The following is a 23,373-nucleotide window of genomic DNA, read 5'->3' as shown; positions in this document are numbered from 1 at the left end:
CATAGGGCAGGAATGCAAATAGTACAAGTATGTTGCTATGAGTCAGTATTTGGTGTGAACTTCCTTTGTGTCTTTACCACTGCAATTATGCAAAGATACGCCTTAACAACTGTTCCTCTAATATTGTATGCAATAAATGTGTATAATACATCAACTTCAGTACATCCTCTTCACATCTCATTCTATTCACTTTGAAATGCTAATTATAACTCTGATAATTATATGGTTGATTACTAATGACCAGACGTCCTCTAATTTTATCTGTTCTTCTTCTTTGGATACTGATGCATACTTCTTAAATCCCTCCATGACTGCCAGAGGAGGAGTACAGGCACCACCACCCAGATCCCATTGAAGAACGCCAGGTAGACCCACAGGTAGAGCCAGTTGCTGGTGTTCAGGTTAGGGCTTCCGATTAGCCAGTCTGGACAGAAGGTCATCCAGCCCCCGTACAACTCACACACACACAGTGTGATCTGAACAAAGTGCCTGGTTCAGAAAAAAAAATGAGATATTTACACAAATGCATAAAACAGCGTTAAAGGCAAAGAACCCTTAAAGGGATAGTTCACCCAAAAATGAAAATTTTATGTTTATCTGCTTACCCCAAGGGCATCCAAGATGTAGGTGACTGTCCATTGACACTCCTAATTAAGATTGTAGATAGTGTCAATGGTCCATTTGAGAGATAGGTGGTGGTAATGCACTTATAAGTCTGCGATCCGCCATAAAGCAAGAAGAAACGTCACACGCTGGCTGATGTGTGAACGCACTCAAGACAGTTGGACTGTGCAGCGGATCAGAGGTAAATAATTATATAAATATTGTTCAGTTTCTTGCACAGACTGATCGTTTCGTGTCTTTAGACCTCAATGTATCGTCACAAGCTGCAGGGTTTAATTTGGTTTTGTCTGTGTAAGTTTATTTTCTCTCAAAGCCGTGAGTCCCATTGACTGACAGACTGCAACGGTTTGAGTTAAAAATCTTTGTTTGTGTTCTACTGAAGAAACAAAGTCACCTACATCTTGGATGCCCTTGGGGCAAGCAGACAAACCTCAAATTTTCATTTTTGGGTGAACTATCCCTTTAATTATAAATAATTTTATTTGCAGATTGTAGGATGGAGTTTCAATTGGAAATTAAAGCTGGATTATTGAGTTTTACAAATGGACAGAGTCTAAAATGGATTGCATTTACATTAGAACAGATCTTTCTTCTGTATTATTTTGAAATCTGTTGCTTGATTTACCTGTAGTGTTTGTCTTTGATGATGGCATAGACCAGAAGCAGGGCCAAAGAACCAACTAAAACCACTGTCAGAAGCTCCAGCGATACTATTGTCGGGTCTGAGTACAACCAGCGCTCATCTGCCTTGCCATATTCTTTCCCTGTTGAGTATTTTAATATTAATTCACATTAATTTAATATTTACTGCATTGAAGATACACATACAATGTTTCAGAAGACTAACATTCTGTAACTACCTGCTGAAAAAAAACTGATGGTTCTAGAAAAATGAGAAGATGGGAGAACAGCAACATGTAGTCATTTTGCCCTGATTATTCAATTACTTAAAGGAGTGGTTCTCAGCCTTTTTGACCCCAAGGTCATTATCCACAACAATAATTAAAGACCCCCAGTTGTAATAAAAATGTCATTATTCCGGAGGTTTTAAGAGCTGAATGTTCTTCAAGGATCCCACTCTTTTTGGTGAATTAGCATGAATTTTCCAGTCATTTTGATTTTACTGGATAAGTGTTAAGTGTATTTTTAATCCATGTACTTAATATACTTGCTATTGGCATAACAAGAAAAAAATAATTTTTAAAAATGCCTATGGTGTTTGTAGATTTCAATTAACATGAGTCTCTTGTCCAGGTTTAGAAAGCACACTTTTTAAAATTGGGCTTCCTTATATTTCCAGGATTGTAGAAACCCTGCTTGTGCAAAGGAAAAAGTGACTGAAATGTTAAAATTAAGCCTTTGCAGATTTAGCTTATTTTGAATACCATTTTGCCTTAATTTAAATCATTACATCCTCTTGAGGTCATCTAGTGGGCCCCGGCCCCCCGGTTGAGAACTACTGATTTAAAAGAATGGATCACCCACAAATTAAAATGTCACTTAATGTCTCAATATTTTACAAGACCGTCAAGAACTATTGCCTAGTCTTGGATTATTTAGCAAGCAAGTCATATAGACTATGGTGATTTTTTGTTCTTTAAAAGCATGAAAGCCCATGGTCACTGTATGACAGCAGCTTGTGTGTTCTGCAGAAAACACAAAAGCCAACACACTGAAAATGGCATACGGGTGAATAAATAATGCCAATTCATTTCTAGGCTGAACTACTCCTTTATTATTACTACTGTATTTTGATTATACAGAATACGCAATGTTCAGTGAATGACCTTTGAACTTTATACATCATACCAATAAACACCACTAGATGTCATCCTACTCTATCAGTCTTTTCAAATCAGTTCATTTCATTAGTGCAAAAAAAAAAAAAAAATCACTTTACATTTAACTCTGTGAGTTGTAACACAGTATACCTACATAGCTCTGCCAATAGACCGTCAGAAGTTGCCACATTTCCAACAAGAGACATGTAGACGAAGGGTCCCTCCTGCACGGTCAAGCAGCCAGAGGTGAGCAGACAGTTACAAACAGGTAAAAAGTGAAGGTTCCTGCGTGCACCTTTATACTTACCAGAGTAAAATGAACAATTGCGTCGTAAAACAACCACACAAGGACCCACCGATCAACAGCTGAACATTTATTACCCCATTTTTGCGCAAAAAAAAACCCCACAGCAAACTGAGCCACACACGCGAGTAAAGAATAAACAGTTACTTTAGTGAAAAGTGCAGGTTCTTCGCCTTCTGCCATTATATTTAATGCACGTTTGCAGTAGTTCTTTACTCAATGGTTGAATGACATATCCAGGCCCCGCCCATCGTTCCAAAGGTGGAGCTTTGCAGCCATAGGCTCGCGCGGAACTCTCTCCACTTCATCCGTCCACGTCACAGAGCAGAGCACGTTTTGGCAAAGCGGTTAGTTCACCCAAAAATTTCAATTATGTCGTTAACCACTCACCCTCATGTCGTTCCAAACCCGTAAGACCTTCGTTCATCTTGGGTGACTGGTGTGGTTCTGCTTTAGCGCCAATCTCTCTGTAAGCTCACTTGAGAAACAACTTTGAGCACTGCACTTATTAGAAAGAGACTTCTGAATAGAAAAAGGTAAATTAAATGACAGAACAGGGACGAGAAGGAAAGGTAACAGGTAAAAGAGAAGAGACACCAAAGCATCAGAAGGTCAATCATAAGAGAGCAATAAAAAGGATGGCTAACAGCAAGTTTATTTTGGTTAGGTTCATTGATACATAAAGCACGTCCTGAGGGAGTGATGAGTGAAAGGTGTGTTGCCATAGAAAGGTGGTGGTGGGGAGGGGAAGTGGATAGTTGTGATCCAGATGAAAAGAATGAGAAGGGAGCAAAATGGAAGTTAAGGGGATCAATTACAAGTCAGCCAGCAGACTAGAGGAGAATTTAATAAGAATTATACTCTACTCCAGACAACGTCTCATCATAAAGTCCAGAGATAGGCAGACATAACACCCAAAAGACCCCATATTAGAAGCAGCTCCAATGCAACGTGGTAGGCATTATGAACCTTTTTTTTAGTTGCTTTGAAATGAAAAACAGAAAGGCACAATGAATTTCAACTCATTCTTTATCTTTAATATGCACAAGAGTTGAAAAAAAAATACTGATGAGCCACCTTAAAGAGAAATTCAGTTCTAAAATTTATAAAAACATACAAACAATCAGAGGCCAAAATGCATTCTGTCGCTTTTTAGATTAATTTTTTTTTCTTTAGCAAGTAAAAATCTTGCAACAAGCAATAAGCTTGTATCCATTTCTGATACAAGACAAAACTTCTTTAAAGTGGCTCGTTTTCTAGTTGTCTAGATAGGTTCATGAATTTCAAACCTGTTTTTTCTTTTTGTTCAACAATAATGGCTAATTCAAAAATGATCAGGGCTGCCTTCGGCTTCCTTACCGTCTTTTTCAGCAGTTTGCGGCCCAAACATAACTACTTTAGTTCAAATGCATTTTTTCCCATACATCCCTTTACAAGTTAATGCACAGGAAAAAAAAAAACATCCACTCACAACAGTAAGAAAGCCCATTTTCCAAAATAATGGCATCATTTGCCATTACAGAATGAAAGTTAAACCAAAATTGAACAAAAACAAAAAAAAATTACCCCTATTGGATGAAAATCAATCACAACGTTATTATTGTTCTGTAGCGTCCCAACAACGTCTAGTGGAACTAAGTGTGGTAGCTTCGCATTATATACCTAAACAAGAAATATACTTTTATTTTAGTTGGTACAATTAGGTTTTGTAGCAAGTGAAATAAGATTAAAAACCAACTAAACAAAAAAAAGAATCACAATGTCATGGATCTCATTTCCCCATTGCTTGTATAGTCAAAATTAAGCGAACATCGCTCTCCGCTAACATTAAGCAATAAAACGGGAAAACCAAAAGTGTGCGGTAAGACTGGAAAAACTGCAAAAGCGGAAGCTCCACTGATCAAAACAAAAAAAGAATTCACAATCCAATCACTGTTGCAAAGTTTCTTGTGGTTTTGACTACCAAGTGACAAAATGCACTGATTTAGTGAAAATATCCTCCAAACAGTTACAACTGGGCTTATCCCAATGAACTTATTACTATGCTTACAGACAGGAAGTAGAGAAGATGAATCCAGAAAATAAAAAGCACTGCCAGAGCACCATTGTTAAGCAGAAAGACCAGTTATGGTTATCTCAAAGAACTTCCAAAGGCTGGGGCGGCCCTTTAAAAGTCCTGGCCAAATTGACAAATCACATAGGATCCTCCTTTGACATGTCCGACAGTCCCACTGCAAACCAAAATAAGATCGGCACAATGAATGTCCACTACACTATTGCTGCAGAACTTCGAAAATGAGGGTGCTTGACTGCCTTAAATTAAATTTTCTCCATTCAAGTTTGTGTGATCTTCTGACATGATTTTTTTTTCATCTTCATTATCTTCAGTGTTTTGTAAATATCCATAATTTCAAGATGAAGAAAAAGCAAAAATTGGTGGCGATAATTTAAGTTCTGTTTGCACACCATATATTTAGAGACACATTGTTATCCCACATTTGAATAGCATTCCATGGAATAACCCATTATAGGCTAGTTCACAGATTTCGGATGAATGAGGGAGGGGGTCCAAATGGCTTAACACAGTCGAGGCTGGACGTATCGAGTTGGGTGTCTGGCTGAGACTCTAAGATCATTACCAGAAATGCAACATTTCGAGGGAGGGAATTTCTTGTAAACAAAAGAAAATCCCTGCCTTTATATTTCAGGAATAACTCTTTCTTTCACCTTCCTTGGCTGATATGATGGCTGGTACAACAACAGAAGTTCCTATTATTGTTCATGCTCACCTATGTGCGTGAGTGAGAGAGCAAAATATATATCCTTTTTTTTTTTTTTTTTTGGCAACTGCAGTATAATGAGTCTTGTTCTTTTTTTCTTCCATGTCTTGAGGTTGTTGAGATCCATCCATATTTTGAGCGGCGTTGAGACTCAGATCCTTCAGTGCTAGTTTCTTCTGTGTGAGTGAGTGTCGTTTCTGAGCATGGTGATTGGTTGGTTTTTCTGGTTAGTGAGTGGTTGGTAGATGATGTGTCAGTAGGTGGCAGGGGTTGAGGAGCAGCTGGGAAACCCACCATTGCTAAGTTCGAAGCTCCGGTTGTCTAGAACTTGAACTCCTTGGTTTGTAGGTTGGAGGATGGATCAAAGTTAAATGTGCCTCCCTGGGTGGCCTCAGGAATCAGGCTGGGGTCCTCATCAATCTAGAAACAGAACCAGACATTACTAACCAGATAGCTACTCATAATTCAAATCTAGACAGAACCACCAACAAATGGGGCTTTCACACCACATAGTTTTAGAGACTCAGTTATAGGAACTAGCCAACATTGTGGTTCCTAGAGAACCAATTTCCCCCTTGGGCCATTATCTTGGTTGCATTCGCACTCGCAGCAGGAACTCTGAAGCGGCCGATTTTCAGTGATTTTCTTTATTCACGCAATTTACAAACGTCAACAAACAGTAAAATGGAGAACGCCATGATTGGAATTGTTTTTGTTGTGTTTCATGATAACGTCGATGGAATGTAAACGCACAATTTATGCTTGAAAGAGCACAAAAATCTGACTAAATCTCCTATAACGACTTGCAGTGTGACATATCATCGAGGCTGGTAGTTCCTATAGTAGTACTCTTTTAGACCCTACTCTGAAGCACAAGCTAATTTATTTCCCTCAAACAGAGTTCCTAGAAATAAAACAGTTCCTAGTTCCTGCGGTTACCTCTGCCAGTACTTCAAAAGGTTCCTCGGGTGCGAAAGCCCCAATAAAGCCCACAAGCAACAACACACTAGTGCATCAAGCACTATACAGAGAAACATGCCAAGAACCAAGAGATTGTGACTCACATCGTCTCCTGAAAAGTACTGATCGATGATTTCAAATGCAAGTTTATAGATGTCCTCATTTTCATGCTGCTGTAGGTTCTCGATTTTTTCCAATCCTGAAACAGAAGAAAGATTATTATACTGCCAATCTTTTTTTTTTTTTTTTTTTCCAAAAGTAAAAACATCAGTGAATGTGCATATGTGATCATTTTGGACTAATCTACAGATCATTTATTGCAATACAACCAAAAGAGAAGGTCTAAATATGAAGGACTACCCAGTTCTATACTTAATGCATTACCTCCACACTCTTCAATGATCTCAGCAATTGTGCTGGCTTCCTCCCCAGCCATGATGAGGATGTTTTTCAGTCCATCGAGAACCACCTGGACCACCTGAGAGTCTTTAACTGACAGCAGGCTGCAGAAGGGCGGGATCACATTTTGCTGCACTAAGTACTCCACCTGCCAATTACATCAAGGTAACCAATGAACAAGCAGGAAAAGGAAAGTGGCTCGGAAACAGAAATTCATCTGGAATGGTTCATACCTGATCCTTTCTTCCACTTATTGTCAAGTTGCTAATGGCCCATGCAGCCTCCTTCTGTGTTCCAAAATCACCCTGTTTAGAAGAACACATTAAAGACCAAGCACTGTTTATTGCATATAGCATGTTCACTATCGGTCTCAAGACGTTGGACCCCACGTTTTATATACTGTGGCAAGTACTGCAAATCTGTAATTAAAAGCTATAATGAATGCTAAAATTAAAGTGCAAAAGGGAAAATATGGATGTACAGCAGGCTATACAGATAACATCTTACCTTGGCAAGCTGGTGAATGATCATGGGTATGAGACCAGCATCTATTACAGCCTGCACCTGCTGCTGGTTACCTGCTGTTATATTGGACAGGAACCACACTGCCTCCTGCAGGGAAGAACAGACACATCACAGATGTACTCTAAACATGAGCCACAGTGCTTACACCACGACTGGGGAGATTTCTGGAGACATTTGTGAAATTAGACAAGTAAATGTTTGGGTTTCATAATCGTGATTACATTTCACACAAATGGGATCAGATGGGATGTGTGTGTGTGTGTCTGTCTGTCTCACCTTGTTGATCTTCTCTTTGGGGTGTGTGAGCAGGTTGGGAAAGTGAGAGAGGACATCACAGTTGAGCACCACCTGAGTCTGCTCATCCGTCCCTGTTACAATGTTCCCCACCGCTCTCAGAGCCGCAGTCTGAACAGAGGATGCATAAACACTTTTAGATAATGGCATTGTGTTGTTTTTAATGTGTATAAAAAGTATTATTTTTACCTGAACTTTGACCTCTTGGTGGCTGAGCAGTGGAACGAGGAAGGGGACGACACCTGAGTCTATTACCATCTGAATCTGCTCGTTACCTCCATCTGTCAGATATGACAGAGCCCACACTGTGTCTACCAGAATCTAGAGGAAGAAGGAGATTTTAGTGTTTAAAATGTGAACAGACTCAGTTTCTACCATTCATTACATAGCTCTCAGAGTGTTTTAACACTGAGGGGTTAAATTGACAACTTTCCTTCTTTTTTTAGAGGATTTAAAAAATAATATCTTATGTTAATGTACTTATTTGATAAGAAGTCGTATAATAATTGAGAAAAATGGGAGCTGATCATTATTGCAAAAAGAATCCCCTCAAAGCAATAGAATAATTTTTGTGCCATAACTTAAGAATAATGTAAATCAGCCAGTTAATTAACTGCTAAATCCAAATTTACGATACTATTTATGTAATTAAAAGCAACACTTTAAAAAAAAACAAAAAACAAATGTATATCTTGTACTTACATTTATATCTGTATGATATATGAGTACACAAAGGGCAGGAAGAATCTGTGAGCGAAAAAGAGAATTTTAGAAATTAATGTTTTAGTTTAAACCACCAGACTGAGAGAATAAGCAAACCGCGTGTAAACATGAAATCAGCTGTAGGACAACAGATTATTCATTAGGCTTGCCATTTATGAAACAGTTGTTATGCACGCGTACACACACACACACACACACACACACAGAGAGAGTGAGAACACAGTCTAATGATTTCTTAGCAGCAGGAGGTACAATATGTTCCTTTCAGCTCAAAGCTACACCTCCACGTTACAGACAAGAGAAAAGAAAAATGAGAAAAAATATTGGCATGTCGATTACACAGCATAATATCTGCACAGACTGAACAGATACTAAATTGAAAGGAGAGACACTTCAGATTATTAAGAGAGGAGAGTCTAAAGAAGAAATATTTCTTGACACATAATATCTTGCACACTCTAAGATATTGTGACATAGTGGTACTTTATTGGATTAAATGCCAGTTTATAAAGTCCTTCATACATACACAGGGTTTCTGCAGGATTTTTAAGCTCAAATTTAAGACTTTGAGACCTTTAAGACCTGCACAAATAAAATTAATACCATATGAGCGGGGCAGAGAAATGTCTATAGTACCGCACAAAAACAAAAAGTTTTATAAAATGATAAACTTTACATTTCAGCCTTTAAACCAATTTTAAGAAAATGGATAAGTCGAAAGTATTAATAATATTGATTTGAATAATTATCAGTAAATTATTATATAAATTAAATAACATGAATTGGGGGCGTGCGAAATTGACAAAAAAATTATATCTTGATATTTTCTGGGATTTTATCGATAACGATAATTAGACGATATTTTGCTGAGTGTGTTATTGTGCTGGTATCTTAAAGATTACAAATGGACAGCTGACTCTTGAATTTTTTTTTATATTCTTCATATTCTCTGTGGTCAGTTCACATCAGTGATAGAAATTAATCTTTTCCAACACGTTTTATGGGCATTTTTACCTTTAAGCCATTTTTTTCTAAAAGTGCGCATCATCTTTTGAGTCAAATTATTGCATTTGGGTTGTTACCAAGCAAATGAAATCAGTATCAACAAAATTTGCAATGCATCTGAAGTGGCATTTAGATGTATTTACACTCTTTAATGCAGCTCAGAGGGACATAGAATACTAACCTGCAGTTACAAATGCATTAATAATGTTTTGTTCCCTTCAGGAACGAATCACTGTCATGTTGCTCAGAGACACAAAACAGTGCTGTGGCTGTGTTTGGAATTATTTTTGTTGTAGAAATAGAGCAAAAACAGGCAATATGGTGTCTAAAACTTCTTGTTTATTGAACTGTTGCATAAAATCAATATCACATTTGTAATCTATTTTTGGAGAAAAAAAATAAAATGGCACTCTTCGTGTGATATTAACTATATGAAATGATATAAATATAGGCTATACATTTTCTGCCCCCATTTCTTAAATAATGTGATCATTCTAAATGTATTTTATTATACTGAATCGTGCAGTGAAAGAAGGCACTCGTACGTGCACTAGTTCATAACCTGTTAGATTCATTCTCTGCCAGCATGTCGCGTTTGGCTGAAATATAACGGTTTTCCTGGTAAAGACAGTAAATTACACAAAGCAGCGCAGCACCGGACTTTGAACTTGCAGCGCTCATGTTTAGTTAATAAAATCATAGCCTTTTGAAGTTTAATTGTCACATTCAGCCATATCGCAATTCTTGTCTTTCCGTATCCAAATTTAAGACTTTCTTGTACAATTTAAGACTTAAGGCCTTAAATTTGATGCAACTGAATTTAAGACTTTTTAAGACCCCGCGGAAACCCTGATACAAATCACTCATACAGCCATAGACCAAGCATTATTTTAGATTACCAAAAAATGCCTGAAGTTGTTCTTTACCATACAATATTCAACTGAACAATTCATAGATTCATTTTACTCAGTACATGCACATACAATCACACACACACACACACTCCTCACCTCTTGTACTGTTTCCATAGGTGGGGGTGGGTCTTTGTTTCGGCACAGGTTGACAATGACCCAGGTAACGTTTCTCAAGAAGGTTATGGGGATGGAAGGATTTATAAACGACAAGAGAGGTTTAACCACACCGAGCGAGATAACGTAATCTCGACACTGAGGCCCATCACCTGCACAGGGCCCATAAAACAAACACATGGGTTAAGTTCTGATAACCATCCCAGCTGTTACAACTCTCAAAATATGGAACAGCATTTTGGGGACAAATTTAAAGTTTAAATTTTAAAGACAACTTATACAACAACCTTAGTACTCCAGTACTATAGGTGGTGCAATGCAAGTATAGCTTGCAAAATTAGATTACTAAATTAGTTTAATGTTGGTTGAACAAACAGCTTTCAATGTGTTAACGCCACCAATATGCATGTAGCAGCTGCTCAAGGCATGACATCCAAAAGTTCACATATTACTGCTCAGTGAGTTTTTGTTGCCAGGAGAATGAGAAAAAAAAAAAAAGGTCTATCAAACTTACTGCCTCACTGGTTTCACTCTTTCTTAGTTACAAATTTCAGAGGCAGTAACAGTGTGAGGACATTTCACAGTTACTCACCAATGATGTTTCCCAGCGCCCACACGGCCTGCTCACACACATTCTGATGTGGAGAGTGGAGAAGTCTCAAAAACAATGGGACAGCATCTACACAGACAGAGAGCGAGAGAATGAGAGGAGAACACACACCAATCAGCTACACACAGAACAGATGAAGTCAAAACAGGCTGATCCAGTAGAGGAAAGCCTGTCCAAACAACGTACTGGATTTGACCACTGCCTGTGTCTGCGCAGACGTCCCTGATGCAATGTTGGTCAAGGCCCAGGCAGCTTCAAACTGCAATGAAGGACTGATGAAGAAAGAGAGAGACAAGCAAGTTCAGATGTTTTTGAGGTGGTGGGTAAACAACACTGCTTCTGACCACTCTGAATTTAGAGTGACCTTCTGTGATAGTCTGAATTGGGCTCCATAGGACTTTCCCACAAGATTCTGTGTTTGTAGCCAGAACTGACCTTTAAAAGCATTTTTTTTAAAGTACACAAACACAGTAACAGTTAATGGCTCATTTCGAGTCAGACATGACTCATTTCTATTATCAACGTTGAAAACAGTTAATATTATAATGCTTAATATTTTTGTTGAATAAATCTTACTGACAGGGATGCAAACTCATCATGGGTGAAAAATGTGACAAAGACACGCAACAATTTTTTGAGAACAGCTCTTGAGGATCACAGTCCACTCTGACATCTCACCTGAGGAACTCTGTCCATCTAACATTCACCCTCTCTTATCCGTTACTCTTTTATCTCATACTCTTTTTCTATACCAGCAGAGCTCTGACACATGTTTGTACACAAACAGCACAATTAAAGGATCCATTAATTAAGTTTAGAATGACTCAGTGCCATGTGGTAACTCACTTGTCATCCCTGTCCAGGCATTGGACTAAGATTGGAAGGATTCCACATTTTATCAAGTCGTCTATGGGGGGATTTCTGTCACTTGAGAGCAATTTTCTATAAGGACAGAAACGAGAAAAACAAGCATATTTCAGCACTCCAAATACATGCCAGCAGTGTTAATGCAATTTATTTCAAAGTGACCAACCCAGCCAAAAATATTTAATTAAATGTAATTGCAAGCATAATTAAAAGAGTATGCCAGTTTTCTGTTTTGTGTTAGGCTTTTCACATTCAGCTGATATTTCAGCTCTATATAAAATATTAACATCAAAATGTAACATTTATTTATGACATTCAACAAGGAATGAAATTAGTGCAGGTCTTAAACTTTGCTTCTTTAGATTCACATTTACTGAAAAATCATATACATAAACACCAGGAATGAGTATTAAGTATTACATTTTGTTCCAAGTTGTTTCAAGGTTATGAAAGATGTAGATGCCTTTTAGAAGGCATTGTGTAACAAATGCAAATCTTTTCATATACATATCACAACACTTTACCTGGCTGCTTGCACTGCACTGAGCTGCACCACCGCATTGTCACTGGTGGCATTCTGTAGTGAAAAAGATGGAGAATGAGAGGAAGAAGCGGCCGCTCACACCCACACACACTTTGTGAAGTGTAGTGCTGATGTGTGCGCTGACCCTCTGAATCGGTTATTTATCAGAGTTAATGCCTCTCTTCTCACCACCATTTAACATCAACACATGCTGGAATCTTACCTGTAAGATGGCATCTAGCGTTACATTTTGCTGATGAGAAAATGGAGAGGAAAGGTTAGACAAAATATATAAAGAAAAAATGGAAGATATGGAGTGAGATCAAATGAGAAGAAAGCCTCTTACCCCTTTTAAATCAGAGTCCACATCAGAGTCGTCCAGACTTTCTTCCTGTGGAACGTTTCGTTTCTTCAGGAGATGCTCGTCTCTTTTGTTCTGTACAGATTGAGAAAATCAAATAAATACCAGGTTCTCTGTGATAACTTGCACTTACTAAATGCATCATGAGATCATGCATCTCTTAAATACAAACCTATCTGTGATTTTACAAACTCGATGCATTTGAGGAAATCAGAAAACCCACCATCTCATGTGTTGATTAATGTCATGTATATTTAACAAAGGTGTATTTATTTTTACTGAACAATCTGCATGTCATACTTTTTTCCTCTAAGAACCGTGAAATCAAACAGGCTGCTTTTTCTGCTGCATCTTCAAGACATCAGACCTCTTCCTCAATACAATGTATCAGAATGAAATGATTTTATATTTTAACCTTTCTAAATATGAACATCAGCTGCACATTTTTAACACTGAGAACTTGAGAAGGAACTACACACAGTCAGCTTTTTAATGTTGATGGTTGTTCTACATCTCAAGTAGGTAAAGATCAGAACAAATAAGTTGACAAATTAAATTGTGGACAGTTATGGGCTAATGTTTCAGTTTTTGGTTGGATTTTGAAGTCTAACAGTTTCAGAACAAGTCACTCTTACAGCGTAGTCTGAATAATTGTTTTTTTAAATCACAGGAGGAGGAAGTATTTCTATTTTTACTCAGTCTTCTATTTTCTCATGATATTGCCTATGAAATATAATTCAACAGCACATTAACCAAACCCTTGAAAAAGGCAACTGACGAAATGGAACACAAAGTAACTTCTGGTTCTACGCAGTGTGAGAAAAATAATGTGAAAGTGAGTGGTCTGTGACTCTAATGTTGGAGCAAACAGGAATGCAAAGAGGAATGCATCGCGCACAAATGCACAGAGCGGTACAGCAGAATTCTGTCCGATTCCTCTGGGCTGACAGTGTAACTGCCTAATATGGACAGGCCTCGCTGTGTCACCCAATCCAGCACCAAATGCATCAACAACATCAAGGCTGTAGGACTAAACTTCTGCTCCACATCAACTCTGGCCTAGTAGACCAACAACAAGGGATTTCTACTCACTCAGACTGTGACACAAAGCATTCTGGTATCCATTTGTACTAATGGACTTTGTCAGAGACTTCTGGCAACTTTGCTTCTGGTGATGACATGCTACATTCTCAAGTAGGGAGCTGTTGCAGTTTTTTAATAGATGTAGAAACCCACAAAAACACAAATAGTTCTAGCGAGGTTCTGAGTTCCTTGCCAACAGGAATAGAGAGATGTGTGTGACGAGGGAAGCCCCTCATGACAGCCCTTCTTCTTGGGGTGCAGCCAGCCAGGGGCCCCATCATGACCATGGATGGCGTGACCCAAATACTGTAAGCGTAAACAGATCTCCAACAGAAACAGCTCACCGGACGAGAGAACAAAGCCATGAGAAGGCTTCAACAGAAAGAAATTATGTTGTTGTTTTATAATCCATATATATACACATCTATTTCTATTGTATAGTCAACTAGTCAATCTGTTTAATTGGTTTGAAATAAACATTTTCCAAATACCAAATGCATTTAAATATTTGTTTACATGCAATCACCGCCTGCTTAAGTTTACTGCAATGCATGAAGAGACTTGAGAAAGCTCCCTGCCCAGGCCATATTTGAACTACAGATGCTCCTCTATTTCCTGCAGCGATGTACCCACACAATCACATCATCTCACACACACACACACACACACACACACAACACTGAAACTGCAAGTAAATTCTCGGAGTGACGTCAAGAGATTATCACAAGGTGGGCCAGTTAGCAGAACTGCATGTGACATCTCAAAAATTATACTGGGTGAATGATATTAGAACTGGGCCATCGAATATGTACTGAAGAGTTCACTGGTAACAAAATTACAAGCTACATTGCAAAACACTTTTCAAGAGAATTGAAACAGTACTAAATTGCAATATTTTTGTTGTTGATAAATCAGAGATGGCATTAGAACATCTGTGAATCATTTTGATGAATACATTTTAAACGATGCATCAGTGACTAAAGTTCACAGATCATTTCATACCATTTCAGAGCAAATACATAAATAATGCTAGTAAGTATTGCCAAAAAAAGAGAAAAATATCAATAGAATTGTTTTAGCTTTACAGCCCAGCCCTAAATGAGACTGAGAAACTATTCAGGCAGTATACACAAATCTCAAGTGCACACTGAATCACTACAATACACAGAGCTTAATGTTGCTGCTGAGAATGCACATAGTTATTTAGGAATGGGGAAAAAAAAACCCTAAAGAGGATGAGAATCCAGTGTTCCAAGTCTGGTTTATTTCATCCAACATTCTCTGATGAGTCACATGTATTGCATCAGCACACAATGTTAAGCTGCACACTGTAGCTTTAATACCTATATCCGGGGGAAAGCTACAATCTGTAACTATGACAGACTTCACATTTATTGCAAACTTACCTTTCTCAGCTCTACCGTCACTTCATTGCGATGTCTTCGCATCGTCTGAAAAACAATGAAAGAAATAGATGAGTTAACTACAGTACAACATATCTAATTTATAAAATAGTGACAAAAACGAACACATTTCTAAGATAACTGCTAAAATATAACATTTTATGAAGAAAAGGTGCCCTTGCGTGCTAGAACATTATGGGTGCTTGCCAGATTAATACTTTGGTTTAACTTTGTTCAAATCCACAAGTGATTCGTTCACACATTGTAAAATTGAATGGGCTGTAACGATTGAAACAAAATGCAACATTATTGGCAACTAAAGTCTGGCCACTCCAACAGAACAAAGAGGCAACCAACCGTGGTAACCATGGTGACAGCAGAACCCAGCTGTCACTCACTCCTCCATTTAGACAATCACATTTTGTGGCCATTCTATTAGAACTGTTGCTCAAAACCCAAATAGAGCACACATCTGCACCAGACGTGTCTGGAACAACAAACACATCAAAGCCACACATTTTTCTTCCAAATTGTGATATAGCTACAGCCAAGTGTAACAGGTTATCGAAAAAGAAAAAAAAAAGGTAGGGACTTGATTTTAAAGGACACCTATTATGCAAAATTCACTTTTACATGTCGTTTGAACATAAATGTGTGTTGCCAGTGTGTGTGTACACAACAACCCTATAATGATAAAAATCCACCTGCTCTTTTTTCAATCCCCATAAAACTTACGCAGTGTTTCAAAACAAGCGGTTTGCAGAATCTGTAAAATGTGACATCACATTTTATATCCCCCACCCACAATTGTTTACGGACTCTGCCGTATTAGCAGAGAGACCCCCCCCCCCAGCCTGAGTGAGCTGCACACAATCCGCCATGTTTATCTTCACACTAGAGCATTTAAAAGCAGCACTCAAGATGTATAGATGTTATTCAGTCAAGAGCAGCGTGTGATTTTCTGTTTTTATTTTATTGTTTGGGTCATATTATCAGCATAGACAGTAGTGTAGGTATTGTATATTATGCTGCTGCCACTTAATACACAGATCTAATTAGGGGTGCCTCCGAATAGTTGACGAGTCGATGCTTCGATAGGAGGAGCCTGATTCGACTCCCAATCTCACAGTCGAATATTCGCGGGTGTTATGATCATGCCATTTTGGAAATATGGGGGTGCTCAAATCTTTGATTTCTCACAATAAGTTAATATACAGCCTATTAAAATAATGCTGTAAATAAGAATCTGAAAAGAAAGAAGCTTCAAATAAATATTTTAACATGCGTGAATAAATCCAACCACCCCTATAGATTTAAGTTTCACTTTCCATAATCCGTGACCCACAGAGGAGCATCTTGGCAGCAGGGATTTAAATCTTTAACGAGACTCAAATTGAGTGCAAGACTGGACTTTTTTCGATCAGGTAGGGTACAACTTACCGATTTCAAAACATTTCAGCCAGTTTATATATCATGTATATATTATTCATCTCATATATGATGCATTTGGTTGAGTTGCCCTGCAGTAAAGCGCTTCATTGGGGTACGGTGATTATCTCTTCAGCGCGAGCAGGACAAACAACAATGAATGCAGAGTATTAACAACTATGACTGGGACTGTCATATACATAACATTATGATGAGAGCACTATTATAATAAAACGCTGTGAAGTTTTAGAGTTTAGCTGAAGAACACGTCCACAAAAGAGTTCATTCAGAGCCGAGCAGACACATTCATGACGTGCATTTTGTGCAGATAGCCTATAACTCGTAATATTAACATTGTTGTATAAATAACGAAGCGTATTCTATAGGTTGGCTGAGATAAATGATGAGTTAAATCCCTTTGATTAAAAACCTGCTATCAAAAGCTTCATTCTACTGGTCATCTTCAGCGTGCGCAGCTCAAAACAGAAATGCAGAACATTAATAACTACCGTCATAATGTTATAATGAGAGCACTATTGTAAATAAAATGTTGTGAATTCTTAGGGTTTCGCTGACGTTTATCTTTTAACCAAAACATAAAACATTTAGCCCGTTTGTATCTGCGAGTCTCCGTTACACGTTTTCCGTGTGTTAACGTCTGTGTCTGACTTGACTAATGTATTTTTGCCCCGCCCCCAAACATATGAATCGACTAGCAGTCGAATATCAGCAAGATTCGAAAATTCCGATTTGACTATGAAAATCCTTAGTCGGGGACACCCCTAGATCTAATATAAACATGCGATTTCTTTCCCAGCTGTTTAACTTCACAGATATAACCAACTGTATTTTTGTAACAAATTTCAATCAGCAGACATGCATTAGAAAAAAGTATTTTCACTAGAAGACCCAGTAATGACAATATGATTAAACATTACAAAGTCTAATTCATAAAACAAAATTAAATATGGATGGATATGAATGTAACATGCATTTAGAAAATAGTGTGAATTTTAATTTTATGCTGACTTTATTCCAAAAGATGGACAGACCATCCATCACAAGTAGTTCTACGGCATTATTTAAATAATATTTTGAAGTATAACTTCAATGGGACATAGAAAGAAAAAGAAAAACATCAGCAGCCAATGATGTAAAGACTGCATTTGCTGTGTGGTGGGGATGGTGGGACGGATCGGATTTGATCTTGTGACTGGGCATCCTAGTTCATGTTACAGCATTGGTCTCAAACTCAATTCCTGGAGGGCCGCAGCTCTGCACAGTTTAGCTCCAACCAGCTCCAAATCACACCTGCTTGGAAGTTTCTAGTGATCCTGAAGAGCTTGATTAGCTGGATCAAGTGTGTTTGATTAGGGTTGGAGCTAAACTGTGCAGAGCTGTAGCCCTCCAAGAATTGAGTTTGAGACCAATGTGTTACAGCAAACCCATACTGTGCCTTATGCAATCCAAAAGCCATGGACGGGGGAATGTTGAAGTAAAGCGAACCAGACAAACAAGAAAGGGAAACAGAAAAGTTTATTTCCTAATGACTTTTTAACTATAAGAAATGCAAAGAAAGTTCAATTTATGCATTTGGCATTGGCACTTCAAATCATAGTGACTAAGAGTGCATTGCACCGAAAACTATTTCAATTAATACCAGATTCAAACTTGTTTCACCTGCAAAAGCACCATGGCTCAAAGTTGAACTAACACTAGGTCACATCTCGGCCCATTTCAGCAAACCAAATAAAATGAAGAAATTCTCAGCACAAAGCGGATTCCTGGAGTCTCAACATGAATGGTATTTTAGCGGCGCATGCAATATGTGTGAGTCACAGCAGAATGACAGGAGGGCAGAGCTGAGAGGAAGCACTCCAGGAGTCAGCAGAGCGATGCATCGCTGGTGACATGACAGTTTGGCACTCTAGAGACCAGCATAATGACACAGTATGTGTGCATGTGCTTGTCTGGTTGCCAACGTCTCACTGCTGTTAGGTCCATGACATACTAATAAATAGGCTGACCGCATAATAGCCACAAACATCAGGCCTGACTCATTTTTTGACCATGCAGCAAGCAACAGCAAAGCTATGTGTTCGATTCCAAAGGAAAACACATACTGATAAAATGTTTATCTTGAATGCAACTGTAAGTTGCTTTAAAGTAAATGAGTAAATATTATACAAATTACCTGCACATGATTTAGCTAATGCATCTGAAAAATGCAAAACAGCAGGATGTAGGCTTACAGAGGGAAGGACTTCAAATAAATCAGTATGGCTGAGTTGACAATCTTTATTTTAATTATCTCAATATTGAGTCTTAAATCCCAAGATCGATCTTTAACTCTAGGCTGTTTAACGTTGATGCATGAACAAAACTTTACTACAACATCATTTGTAACACACCTGCAATCCAGTTATCCCAGTAAGCTTTGTTTTGTTAGTTGTGATAAGAAAAGGGTCTCAGCTTTCAAATTCTGTCACTTTCAATCACAAAAATCAACAAACGATGAAGCAGTGGATGATCATCTCTCTTCCTTATTATTAGCTATAGCATGAAATAAGCATGAATGAACATCAGAAGGTATTTTGAAACAGAACAATTTACTGACATGTCATTTGCACTGTGTAAAGGCATTAAAGTAGCAGCTTGAAAACAATAAGTTGCATAAATAATAACTATAGAGGACCATTTTTCTAATTATATGCACTGTATTCCAAATTACACTCATTTGAACCTACTAGTCATGTCGCAATGTTTGTCTGACCAATGACTAGAGTAGAAACAATTACATTACTAAATATAAAAATTGCCTTACGTGCAACTCAAATGTTTGCATACAAGTGCTAATTATTATTTAAAAAAAATAAATAGCAATGAAATTTAATAGTTTGGACACTTTTGTAAATGTAAAACATTAATATCACAATAACGTACAACTAGTGATTTTTTTTCCTTTAAAAAAAATTGACGTACTCCATCGAATATATATCTAAATGAATCAACAATGAATCGAATCAAGAGCTCATGAATGCAAATCAAATTGTGAATTCTGTGTCAACACTCTTATAATTCAATCCCAAAGGTTTTTTGAATATTGTGCCAATTTGAATATGAACTCTTTGATCTTTGTATAAAGAGAATGTGTGACATAATCAAACGTCTTTGTTTCTTTTTCCACAGCCACTTAGCAAATGCAAAACACAGAAGCACTTGTTACTCTCTTGGTTAGCCACGATTACATTCTTGTTATGGGCTAAATCTAGCAGCTAATGAGTCAAAGTATCCCACAGTTCCACAGTCCATTGCTGGCCACATCAAATAGGTCAGCTGAGCCACTGTGCACGAGTCCTTCGCTCTTATAGGAACACAAGATGAGAAATCTGAATCTGGTTTGCAAATTCCGGGAATAGCTGCAGAAGGGCGACAGCTTTGCCGGCCTGGTCCAAAGCCATGCGTGTCTGACGGCTGAATCACACCAGCACCCTACAGTCACAGTCAATTCACACAGTTAATCTTGAAGGAGGCCTCTGGGGTCACTTGTATGAGCCCATGGCAGATGATGATAATGATGTCTAGTATCAACAGGGTATGAGAGTAAATGAGTTCATTATAAATATGATCGCAGCACCTTAACTTTTATACTACTCATTTGAAAGTGACTTTGAATGCTCATTACGTTGGTCCTCTGGGTTAAAGATGACATTTGATGAGAGAGCTGCTGTTTCAAACTTAATTGCCTGCATTCGGTTATAAAGTCAATTTTATTTGTATAGTACTTTTCACAATAAACATTTTTTCAAAGCAGCAACAGAAAATCATGATGTTTATAATATTTTATTGCTTTATAGTCATACTTCACAAATTAGAGAAGGACAATAATACATGATTTGTGTAATATAAACAATCAAGCAGTTGAGATTTACTATATAGTTTTACGTGAGTATGTATGCAAGTAAAGTTGGATAAATCTGGATATAATATATATATATATACAACTTTATATAGCGGGGAGACCATATAGAGATTTTCTATATAGTATATTGAATAAGTGAGTGGATAAAGTTTGATATGCTTATATTAGTTGTAGGCTGGAGTCATTTATTTTGTGGAGATATTGAGGATTATGAAATTTGAGGATTATGAAATTTGGTGTAGTCTATTTTGTGATGTCTATCACTGCCTGGTAAGTGATGAATATAAATAACCTGGTTTAAAATTTAAATATCACATCACCTACCCCTGAGGAGTTAGCCAAAAGGCATGTCATAAAACTTAAACATAAGAGTATAAAAATTACATTATATCTTTAGTCGTCTAGTTTCAAGCCATCAGTGGCCAAAAAAAACTCCACTGCTGCATTATATAATCTACCGTCTTACTGCACAACCTGGCTTGCTAGTATTTCTAGGTCGCCTTGTTACAGCCTACACTGGGGTATGCAGTCAGGACCACGACCGTCTGGAGGTCTCCATTCCAGTTTGAAGGCAATAAAATCATGTTTATTTAGCTCTGGTGTATCTACAGGTAATGCTTATATGCTAACTGCCACACCAAAGGGCAATCTGACTGAAGAGGAAAAGATGTGAAGCAGCTGTCTTTTCACAATGACATCTTTATTAAAACACCACAAACAGCTCTAATCAAAGAACACGTCTACTAAAATCAACTACAACAGGCTTGTCAACCTGGCGTGACTAAACGAGCAATAAAGAGGTCAGATGTTGAGGTATGACTGGTCATTAGTTCAGTTCTGGAGAGATTGCTAAAGCCGGTTAACACACCTGTCTCTGTCGCATATATCTTGTTCGCAAGTTGTATGTCCTACTATGTGATATTGTTTAGGGTGTTTATCTTCTATACATGAATGCTAAAAGTATGGGTACCGAAAAAACACGAATAAACGGGCTGCTGGGCGATTAATCTGCTGCCTGCTAACCAGTTAGCCGTTAGCACACATGCTAACACGATAACTCTGCATGTTTTGGCTCAGCGTAATTTAAAATTAAAAATTAACAGCTGAGCCACTAAACCGTCCTAATAAACAAACCCGTCTTGATGTCACACTACTAAATAAAGCGCTATACATAATCAAGACCGTGTATAAACCACGATGAGCTGGTGAATATTGAAGGCAAATGTGTTCAAAGAGGCCTCTATCTAGGCCGCGCCCGCTCCGCATGATGCTCTTGCTGGATCCACAAACACCCGCTCCGATCCGACACCATAAAACCAGAACCACAGCGAGGAAATGAACTGAAATAAAACCCAGAGTCCAAGGTCTCTGGCGGACTTACCTCCACATCTCGCCCCTTGTTTTTAAAGCTCTTAATGCGATGGTTTTCCAAGCCGGCGTTCTCGGCCATGGCTCTGTGTGTATGTGTGTGTGTCTGTAGTCCCGACCGACGGGAGGAGCGGGGTGTAGCGCTCTCCGATTCGTCACTGAATCAGATCTGAGTCGGATCTTTTAATGAACCGGTTCACGAGTCACGACTCATTGAACCTTAATTTTACGTAAATATACTAGTCAACATTTGAAGTGGCTCAAAACCTTTCATCAAAGTTGTCCTAAACCCAAAATGCGTTCTTGTCTTAGGTTAACTTTAATGTCAAATGCTGACTACTTTCCTGGACATTTTCAACCTGTCCCTCAGCTTGCTATGGTCCCTGTCTGCCTCAAGACCTCCATCATTGTGCCTGTGCCAAAAAATTCAGTCGCCACCTGCCTCAATGACTATCGCCCAGTTGCCCTGACCCCGGTAATCATGAAGTGCTTCGCGAGGATCCTCCTTAACCACATCAGAGACGTTATCCCTGCTGGTCTCGACAGCCTTCAGTTCGCCTACAGGAAGAACCGCTCTACGGAGGATGCTGTCGCATTAGCACTCCACACAGCCATGACACACCTGCAGCACCCCAACACTTATGTTAGGATGCTCTTCGTGGACTTCAGCTCAGCTTTCAATACTGTTCTCCCGGACAAGCTGGCACTGAAGCTCCACAACCTGGGACTATCAGCTTCACTGTGTTTCTGGATCAGGGACTTTCTCACAAACCGACCACAGATGGTGAGGATAGGGAACTCTACATCTTCCACCGTGATCCTGAACACTGGAACACCGCAGGGCTGTGTGCTCAGCCCGGCCCTCTTCAGCCTTTTCACTCACAACTGTTCTGCTATCCACTCCACAAACACACTCGTGAAGTTTGCGGACGACACCACCGTGGTGGGTCACATATCCGACAACGATAAGACTCACTACAGAGAGGAGATCCAGCACCTGATATACTGGTGTTCAACTAACAATCTCATTTTGAACACCAGCAAGATCAAGGAGGTCATAGTGGACTTCAGGAGGTCCAGGAAGACGAAGCACACTCCTCTTTGCATACATGGGGAGGCGGTGGAGCATGTGAACAGTATTAAGTTCCTGGGCATCCACATTTCATCTGACCTGTCCTGGTCTGTCAACACCTCACACCTGGTGAAGAAGGCGCAACAACGGCTTTTCTTCCTCAGGAAGTTAAAACGTACTGGACTCTCCTCTCAGCTGCTCAAGAACTTCTACAGCGCTACAATAGAAAGCATACTCTTTCTTAGTGCAACGGTGTGGTACGGCAGCTGCACTGCAAAGGAAAGAAAGGACCTGCCCCGGGTGGTGAGAACTG

General features: G+C 38.6%; 2 protein-coding genes across 2 annotated transcripts; both read right to left on the bottom strand.

Moving 5' to 3' along the window:
• Positions 1-48: 48 nt before the first annotated feature.
• Positions 49-2,961, bottom strand: ebpl (EBP like). Its single transcript, XM_079421054.1, has 4 exons — positions 2,713-2,961; positions 2,560-2,629; positions 1,250-1,388; positions 49-489 (listed from the first exon to the last, which is right to left on the bottom strand). Exons 1-4 carry the CDS (start codon positions 2,890-2,892, stop codon positions 258-260), a joined length of 621 nt encoding a protein of 206 aa, XP_079277180.1. The 5' UTR covers positions 2,893-2,961; the 3' UTR covers positions 49-257.
• Positions 2,962-3,346: 385 nt separating this feature from the next.
• Positions 3,347-22,114, bottom strand: LOC306872480 (importin subunit alpha-4-like). The gene is made up of 17 exons (XM_079421051.1): positions 22,002-22,114; positions 15,274-15,318; positions 12,770-12,859; positions 12,647-12,676; positions 12,425-12,477; positions 11,880-11,975; positions 11,220-11,305; positions 11,016-11,102; positions 10,406-10,575; positions 8,370-8,414; positions 7,857-7,988; positions 7,650-7,778; positions 7,356-7,460; positions 7,082-7,153; positions 6,834-6,996; positions 6,554-6,648; positions 3,347-5,909 (listed from the first exon to the last, which is right to left on the bottom strand). Exons 1-17 carry the CDS (start codon positions 22,068-22,070, stop codon positions 5,811-5,813), a joined length of 1,566 nt encoding a protein of 521 aa, XP_079277177.1. The 5' UTR covers positions 22,071-22,114; the 3' UTR covers positions 3,347-5,810.
• Positions 22,115-23,373: the final 1,259 nt, after the last annotated feature.

Source organism: Barbus barbus (genome assembly GCF_936440315.1).
Source record: "Barbus barbus genome assembly, chromosome: 7".
NCBI lineage: Eukaryota > Metazoa > Chordata > Actinopteri > Cypriniformes > Cyprinidae > Barbus > Barbus barbus.
The sequence above is the reverse complement of the archived record's forward strand: the minus strand, read 5'-3'. Positions and strand labels throughout refer to the sequence as shown.